Source organism: Triticum urartu, chromosome 5A (genome assembly GCF_056163025.1).
Source record: "Triticum urartu cultivar PI428250 chromosome 5A, HENAU_Tu73, whole genome shotgun sequence".
Lineage (NCBI taxonomy): Eukaryota > Viridiplantae > Streptophyta > Magnoliopsida > Poales > Poaceae > Triticum > Triticum urartu.
In genome coordinates, this window is record NC_141877.1 from 638,809,528 (window position 1) to 638,819,071 (window position 9,544).

The 9,544-nt window shown below is 38.8% G+C and overlaps 1 protein-coding gene across 1 annotated transcript; it reads right to left on the bottom strand.

Annotated features, from left to right (window-relative positions):
• Nucleotides 1-456: 456 nt before the first annotated feature.
• On the bottom strand, nucleotides 457-2,875 carry LOC147973629 (uncharacterized). The gene is made up of 3 exons (XM_087525058.1): nucleotides 2,433-2,875; nucleotides 2,167-2,350; nucleotides 457-738 (listed from the first exon to the last, which is right to left on the bottom strand). Exons 1-3 carry the CDS (start codon nucleotides 2,758-2,760, stop codon nucleotides 723-725), a joined length of 528 nt encoding a protein of 175 aa, XP_087381184.1. The 5' UTR covers nucleotides 2,761-2,875; the 3' UTR covers nucleotides 457-722.
• Between the last annotated feature and the right edge of the window lie 6,669 nt (nucleotides 2,876-9,544).

Sequence of the window (9,544 nt, forward strand, 5' to 3'; positions counted from 1 at the left end):
ACCAAAAACATAAGGTCAAAAGGTGGCGGTCATAAACTGACTATAGCGACCTTTCTTCTGGAATGGTCGTAGATGTTTATGACCAAAATACGTCTATTGTGGTGTTTTGGTCACTAGCAACCTCCCCAGGCCACGTAGGCATCCAGCGTGGCAATCTGATGTGGCACAAGATTCAGCCCGATCCAATTCGATTTTCTACATGGGCCTAGCCCAACAATTCGACCTTTTTACTATATATTTTCTCTAGCTACATGGGTTATTTTTTCTAATAGTTTTGATTTCTACATTGGCCTGACCCAACAATTGGGCCTTTCGTTTTTGGGCCATGGCCTTTTTGGCTCAACAGTTACATTTCTTTTTTTAAGACAGATCCAATAGTCAGATGGGTTTGAGTGGGTCCCAATGGTCAGAGTCATGTTCTTCAAATTTTGATTTTCTAGTAAATAAAAACAAATATTTAAATCAGAACTGATTGAAAACAGAAGTAATACTTCAACAACCAAATTTGGCACCTTACAATCAAACATACACCACGTTTATAATCGAAGATACTTCACATCAGGTTTACAGCCACCAAGAACACAACTAAATATCAAAATATAACTATCTATCAGAGTATAACTAGCTCCAATGAGCTAGAACTCAATGCTTCTTCACTTCTTGGAGACCTGCTTGACGTCAGGGTGCTTCTCCTGAGTGTTTCTTCCAGCCACATGCATGCCTCAAGATCTGCAAATGCTGCCACGGAATGCCAGCAAAAATTGTATCAGCCAGCTATAAGAAAAATGCAATGCTTCAAATTAGTTTCAATCAAGAGCCAACTCGGATCATTATGAAACAATGTTATTTTTAATCTGGACAAGCATTCCATATTTCGTATAGTAAACTGAATCATGTATGCTTGTTGGCATATAGGAATTGGACTGCCGCAGATCCTTGGTTGGCATGTTTCACCAGCAAGATGACGCAATGAGAAACTCAAAAATAATAATTTTGCATGCTATGTACATCAAGTGAAAAGGAACAAGTTATATAGTAGCCTCAAGCAGAGCAAGTGTACAGCAACTTGATAAAAGAATGCTCAGTCATGGCATTCGATTTCACAAGAAAAGAATGTGTAAGGTGCAATGTTGAGTACACTTAGTAATTCTATAATAATTTGTAGTGCACTGTGGCTAGAAGCCAGAGTACACTTGAAGCTACAAACTATGCAACAAGCCTGAAACTCAAACAACAAGAAGCAGAGTTGAGTTCCTAGCCATCAGACAAGACTGAAACTCCCAGCATTTGCCTCTCAAATTTTTATATAGAGTGAAAATTCCCAGCAGGGTAGATAGACATATGCTACTGTTTAGAATTGCATTATAAATTGTGAGAAGTCTTCGAATACAGAGTCTTATGCAAGTTATTACAATCAGTATGATGTTGTCAAGGTCGTCCAAGTACTTGCCCTTTCAGATGCATATATAGGTATATGTAGGAGAATAACATAGTACTAGTCGCACCTACTAGATGTATTTCAGAACGAGACGTCAAAATAGGTAAAAATACTGATGCAAGCTATGCTCTACAATAGAAGCATTCAGAGAGGTGAATGGAACACCATCTTTTCCTTTGAGGAACAAATAAGGAATGACTGCATTCACAAAGTATAGATGGAAAAACGCAATATATGCCATGGAAATGTTGATCCAGTGACTTAAATTTCAGAGTAGATGGCAGGAAACTTGGCCTGCTTTCTATATGCAGTATGTGCCAAACTAGCATGTCACTAATACACAGACTAGATTGGAAATTGGGTCCTGAATGAGTGAATTTTACATATTCAGTTGCCACACGCAACCAATCAAGACCCTGCAACTACAAGGTATCATTTGTTCATCCTACCAAGAACAGATGAAGCATCTTTCCCTTTGATTAGCAGACAAGGCATGACTGCAACTCAAGCCATTGGAATGAAAATCCACTCCACTGGCATCACATCACATACTACAAATTTCAGAGGAAACAACCCATGTGCAGTAGTACGTGCTACAGCAGCCTACAGCCTAGTGAGAGGAGCAGCTACAGCCACATCTGATGTATACTCTGCTCTCAGGAATCCATCCGGGGAAAATAAAATTAAAGAACAAGAAGATGGATGGAGTGCGGCGGGTGGAGAATCACCTTGAAGATGGACGGCTTGAGGGGCTCAGAGCAGATCCTTCAGCAGAGAGCCGTCGAGGTCTTGAAGACTGTGGTGGGTCGCCATGGCCTGTACTACCTGCAGCTTCATCCCGTTGCTGTGGTGGATCCTGCAGCAGATCCTGCAGCTTCATCCCGTCGCTGGTTGCCGTTCCTCCTATACTACCTGCAGAGACAGAGACGGGGGTGAGAGGGAGGGGGAGATTGAAGGAGAAGAGGAGGAGGAGGATGAGAGGAGTGGATCTGACGGTGGCCTGAGCTGCTGCCTGAGTGGATCTGGTGCTTGAGGTGGAGGGAGGAAGAGGTGAATCTCGCCGCGCGCGCCGGATCTCCCTGGGGCGACCCACAACCATCTGGCACGCCCACACCGCCGCCGTCAGCGCTGGAGCGACCACGCGCGCCCGCCGGGCCGCCCATGCCACCGCGGCCGCGCCGGCGCTGAGCAGTGCCATGGATCCGAGGGGAGAGGGCGCGGATTTGCTTTTCTTGGAGGAGGAAGGGGTGCCGGGTGGGCTGGTTGGTTTGGTTTGGTGGGTGAAGGGGAGGGGGAGAGGAGTAGGGCGTGGGGGTTGCCATGGACGGCAGCGAGCTCCGCTGGAGGGAGGTGGCGGCAGCGATCTGGAAGGGAGGAGGCAGCGAGGAGAAATGACCAGCTCTCGCTCTCTCTCCATCGGGCGAGACAGCGAGGAGAGAAAGGAGGCGGGGGGTGGATGGAAAATGACCAGCTAGGGTTTTGGGGTTGGTGTGGAAGGGTTGAGGACGGTCGTTGGATCCTCGAGCATCCGACGGCGTATGATGCACGATCCGCGTGAGACGTCTAGGAACCAATCAGAATGCAGTATGATGTTATGACCATCTAAATAGGTCATAGTTGCCTAAAAATAATGTGTTAAAATCATGTCAGCTATTTTATGACCTGAGAAATTCAAAAAGAAAATAGAAAACATTCTCATTATGTCACCAAAATGTGAACAAGTTTTCAGAAAAAATAACAAACATGAAAAAAGATAAATATATTTTAAAATGTGTTGTGAGAAATGAGATTTTTGGCAAAAAAAACCATTTTCCATTTTTCGAGTGCCTCAAATGAGCTTTTTTGTGAAGGACCTACCAAATAGTTGTTGCCAAATTGTACCAAATCGATTTTATTAAATATTAGTACATATTTAATTCACAATTGACAAAATGGTTGGGTGTGAAAAGCTTTTATCCACCTCTCGTGAAAAAGACAAATTTCTACCGATTCAGTAGGAAGCGAGTTAAATTTGAACTGCAGCTACCTTATAGTTTGCTCTTTATTTTTTCCAAAAATCATTTCTAGGTACATAAGTATATATTTAATCAGAGAAAAATCAAAAGTTTTCCAAGATTCAACCACTAGCTAGGAACGGTCATGCCCGCCGTTTTGACCGTATTTCGAAACGGGCATAAAAAATTCAAAAAAAATCAAAAAATTGGAAAACCTTCGCATTGTGTCATTATGTGTGACCAAGTTACCAGGAAAAATAATAAAATTGTAATACGGCAATTATTTTAAAAAAATGTTCTCAGAAATGAGCTATCATGTATGAAGATTCATGGCTTTCAACCCAAGTGCTCAATCTTATGGCCACATCCATGGCATAGTTTGTTCAAATGATCTCATATTGTGCACAAGGGTGCATATTGGAATGACAAACAATGTTGCCTAAGGAAGTTTTCATTTTCTTTGAACAAAAAAATCATTTTCCATTTTTTGAGTGCCTGAATTGAGCTTTTTTTGTGAAGAACCTACCAAATAGTTTTTGCAAAATTGTACCAAATCAATTTTATAAAATAGTAGTACATATTTAATTCACAATTGACAAAATGGTTGGCTGTGAAAAGCTTTTACCCACCTCTCGTGAAAAAGACAAATTTCTGCCGATTCAGCAGGAAGCGGGTTAAATTTGAATTGCAGTTGCCTTATAGTTTGCTCTTTATTTTTTTTCAAAAATCATTTCTAGGTACCTAAGTATCTATTTAATCAGAGAAAAATCAAAAGTTTTCCAAGATTCAACCTCTAGCTAGGAACAGTCATGCCTACCGTTTTGACCGTATTTTGAAACAGGCATAAAAAAATCAAAAAATTGGAAAACCTTCACATTGTGTCATTATATGTGACCAAGTTACCATGAAAAATAATAAAATTGTAATATGGCAATTATTTTAAAAAATTGTTCTCAGAAATGAGCTATCATGTATGAAGATTCATGGCTTTCAACCCAAGTGCTCAATCTTATGGCCACATCCATGACATAGTTTGTTCAAATGATCTCATATTGTGCACCGTGCATATTGGAATGACAAACAATGTTGCCTAAGGGAGTTTTCATTTTCTTTGTACGAAAAATCAATTTTCCATTTTTCGAGTGCCCAAAAGGAGGTTTTTTTGTGAAGGACCTCCCAAATAATTGTTGCAAAATTGGACGAAATCAATTTTCTAAAATACTAGGACATATTTAATGCACAATTGACAAAATGGTTGGGTGTAAAAAGTTTTGATCCACCTCTCGTGAAAAAGACAAATTTCCGCCGATTCAGCTGGAAGCGGGTCAAATTTGAACTGCAGCTGCCTCATAGTTTGCTATTTATTTTTTCCAAAAATCATTTCTAGGTACATAAGTACCTATTTAATCAGAGAAACACCAAAAAAATTCAAGATTCAACCACTAGCTAGGAACGGTCATTCCCGCCGTTTTGACCGCATTTTGAAATGGGCATAAAAAATTGAAAAAAATCAAAAAATTGGGAAACCTTCGCATTGTGTCATTATATGTGGCCAAGTTCCTAGGAAAAATATCAAACTTGTAATACGGCACACGTGTGGATATCAATGGCTTTCAAGCCAAATGATCAATCTTGTGGCCACATTCGTGGCATATTTTGTTCAAATGATCCCATATTGTGCACAAGGGTGTATATTGGAATGGCAAACAATGTTGCCTAAGGAAATTTTCATTTTCTTTGGACGAAAAAACCATTTTCCATTTTTCGAGTGCCCAAAAGGAGGTTTTTTTGTGAAGGACCTCCCAAATAATTGTTGCAAAATTGGACCAAATCATTTTTATAAAATACTAGGCCATATTTAATGCACAATTGACAAAATTGTTGGGCGTCAAAATTTTTGATCCACCTCTGGTGGAAAAGACAAATTCCCGCCAATTTAGTAGGAAGCGGGTCAAATTTGAACTGAAGCTGCCTCATACTTTACTATTTATTTTTTCCAAAAATCATTTATAGTTACATAAGTACTTATTTAATCATAAATACATGGTTTGATGGGGATACGTCGAGGTTTGGGTGGTGGCCAAGGCCCCCAACTTTAGAGCGCGTAAACTCGCATGCCCGACGCGTGGTCACCGCGTGACCGTGGCGTTGCCATGTGTTATGGGCATCCTAGGCATGTCTAGTGGGTTGGGCACTCCCCAGGTAGGTTCTAGGAAGAAAATTACAACATAAGATTCTCACGAGGAGACCGATCGATGCTCAAACATGAATTAGCAGCCAAGTGTTTGATTAGCGGTACGGGAAATGCACATGGCCAATGGGCGTGAGTTTTTGCTGAGGATGATCATATACTAAGAAGAATGTCTTCGCAAATTTTCAGATCAAAAGGAGGATCCTATGTGGTACTTGCTTTGCAAAGTACCACACTGGACAGAAATATGAATGTTGAAGCTGGGCTCAAAATAGTGAATGGATTGAGCTGAAATTTGGCGGAGGATGATTATTTGGGCATTGGAAATCACCGTAGAAAATTGATACCATTTGGACATGCCAAAGTGGTACTTCCTTCACAATGCTCTTCTATGGACAAAAACTTGGGAAAACTAGTGAGAGAAATTGGATGAATGAAATGAGATCAAATTTGGTGTAGGTAAGTTACATAGGTATGGTTATGCCTTGGTAGATTTTCAGATCATTTGGGTAAGCCTAGATAGTACTTACTTCACAAAGATTCTCTCGAGGTAGAAATTTTGGAAATTTGCTGAGAAAGATTTACTAGGAAAAAGGAGCTGAATATTATCATGTGGCAATGATTTGTGTATGGAAGAGTGCCCAAAGAGGTTGAGGTTAATAGGAGGGGTCTAGATAACACTTGCTTTGCAACGTGCCAATCTGGCCATTAAATATAAATTGAACCTGGTCTCACATAGATAATTTGCCTGAGCTGTAATTTGGAGACGGGTGATAATTTGGGCATATGAAGAAACTGTATAAATTTCATGTCATTTGGATATATAAAAAAGGTACTTCCTTCACAATGCTTCTAGGTGGACAAAAACTTTAGAAATTTGCCGAGCAAGATTTGCCAAGCAAATGGAGCTGAATTTTTTCATGTGGCAATGATTTGGATAGGAAAGAGTGCCCAAAAATTTCGAGGGCAATCAAGAATATATAAATAGCACTTCCTTCATAAAGTGATGTTGTGAACAGAATAGGAAAATGAATATTGTTGAATTATTTTTGAACTAGGAAAGGAAGTATTTTTACATATTTGACGAAGATATGACCCAAATAATTTATCAGATTTTTTTGGGAATTTTCGGAATGACAGAAATATAGGTTGCTTCACAACCTAGGGCAAAAATTGACACATGGACATGACACATAGGCAAAACTGATGAGGTGGCGCCAAGTCATACCAATCCACCACAATTGACAAGGTTATGACCATCTATATTGGTCATGATCAGCTAGAAATAAAGCAGCGGACTAGTGCTATCTGCTTTATGACCATTTCGTGTAAGGAAATTACGACCTTTCTGACCAAAATGGTCGCAATGGTTTAGGGTTTGGAGCCCCCCGAACAGCTTTTGACCAATTGGTCTAAAATGGTCATAGATTTATGACCAATTCTTCCAGGGTCACTGACAGAAGGTCATAAGTTGACATATTTCTTGTAGTGTTCTACCACTATTGCCGGGGAGGTTCTACATCAAGCCTACCAAGTACCTATCATAAACTCTCATCTCTTGCATTTACATTATTTGCCATTTGCCTCTCGTTTTCATCTCCCCCACTTCTAAAACGTTTTCTGAAAAAGACAAAAATATTTTCCTTTTTATTCGCCTCCTTCTAGTTTGCTTTTTCGTTTGCCTTTTGTTTGCTTGTGTGCTAGATTGCTTGCTTTGCCATCATGTTTGAATCTTAGGAGGTTATCGTTGATAAAACTAGTAATAATCTTGAGAGAAACTTTGATGATTTTATTGACAATAAGCCTCATGAGAAAGAAACTACTTTCATGCGCACTAAAACACTCCTTGTAGGTAGCGGCAATATTGTTGGAAAGGGTGTCATCCAAGATTTCTTTACTTGTGTCGGTACATTACCAATGTTAGGAGGGTTAATTCTTACCAAAACTTCTAGTATTTTGAAAGCCAGATATTTTCTTATAGTTGAACTTGAAGGACAATTTGTTCACATGCATCCATCCATACAAAGGATCCTCCTCGAATTCTCTAATATTCATGATCCTTCCGTTAAGCGTGTTACCACTATATTTTTAGATTATGAATTTGGTATTTTTATGAAACAAGCGCGTGAAATATTTGCTCATTACAATATAAATTGTGGTTGCCCTCCTATAGAGGAGATTCTTTTTAATCAAGAAGAGATAAGGAGGTTACAGTCTCCTGATTATGCCGCTTACAATGAAAATCTAAGGAAAAAGGTTCCACCATCTGTTTTGACTGATAAAATTCTGAAATCAATGTTAATTTTGCTATACAAAATAATGGGCTAGGGCGTGTTCTTAAAGAAAGATTAGAGATCATAATCAAAGGAACATCTACAATGAAGAGATAGTAATCACATATAAAGGGCCAAGGGAAGAATCTCCTCCTCCGAAACTTGATCTCATGGATCCATACCCAATTAAATTTAGTGCTTTTGATTATTTTCTCTTGCCACAAAGGAAACTTTCTGCTAAAAGGAGGGAGTATGAGATGAGCATGGATGATATCCCTCACTTTTATTACAATACCTAGATCTATGCAATATGCCTAGCTAGGGGCATAAAACAATAGCGCTTGTTGGGAGGCAACCCATTTTTTTGCCTTTTGCTTCTAACTTTCAATAAATATGAAATGATACTTTTGTTATGATTGTTTTTAGTGTTTTAATTAGTGTTTGTGCCAAGTAAGACCTTTGGGATGATTTGGAAGGTTGCTGATTTGATTCTATGAAAAAACACAAACTTCTGTGTCCAGTAGTAGAATTGTCAAAATTCACTGGAGCGTGATAAAATTCTGAATTTTTTGCACTTTACTGATATACAAATTTCCCACGTTGTCCTAATTTTTTTTAGAATTTTTGGAGTTATAGAATTTTGGCTGAAGTCCAGCTTACTACAGACTATTCTGTTTTCATTGTGTTGTTCGCTTATTTTGATGAATCTATGGTCTGTATCGGGGGTATGAACCATGACGAAATTAGAATACAGTAGATATAATGCAAATATAAAACTGTAATGTGTTTACAATAGTACCTAAAGGTGGTGGTTTGCTTTATTATAATAACGGATCTCATGAGTTTTCTGTTGAGTTTCGTGTTGTGAAGTTTTCAAGTTTTGGGTGAAGTTTCGATGGACTAGGAATAAGGAGTGGACAAAGCCTATGCTTGGGGATTCCCATGGCACCCCAAGGTAATATTCAAGGACAACCATGCATCTAAGCTTGGGGATGCCTTACGGGCATCCCCTCTTTTGTCTACAATCCATCGGCAAATTACTTGAGGCTATATTTTTATTCACCAAATGATATGTGTTTTGCTAGGAGCGTCTTATATTATATGAGTCTTTGCTTTATTTTATTTTTAGTTTTCCACAATCATCCTTGCTGGACACACCTTTTGTGAGGGACAAACATTAACCGTGAATTTGTTAGAATACTCTATGTGCTTCACTTATATTTTTTGAGCTATGTAGTTGCTCTAGTGCTTTACTTATATGTTTTTAGAGCATAGTGGTGATTATATTTAAAAGAAATCTATGAACTCTCATGATTCACTTATATTATTCTGAGTCATATAAATAGTATGGCAATTTGCTTGGGTTTTGAAGTTAGTCCTAATATGATGGGTATTCAAGAGGGATATAATAAAAACTTTCATGAAGATCATTGAATATATGAGAAGTTTGATTCCTTAAATTTGTTTTGAGATATAAAATTGTGATATTAGAGCCATGCTAGTGAGTAATTGTGGTTTAGTAAGAATATTTGTGTTAAGGTTTGTGATTCCCAAAGCATGTGTGCATGCTCTGTCGTTATGCGATGATATTGGAGCATGATTTATTATTGATTGTCATCCTTTGAGTGGAGGTTAGGAGTGCGCTATG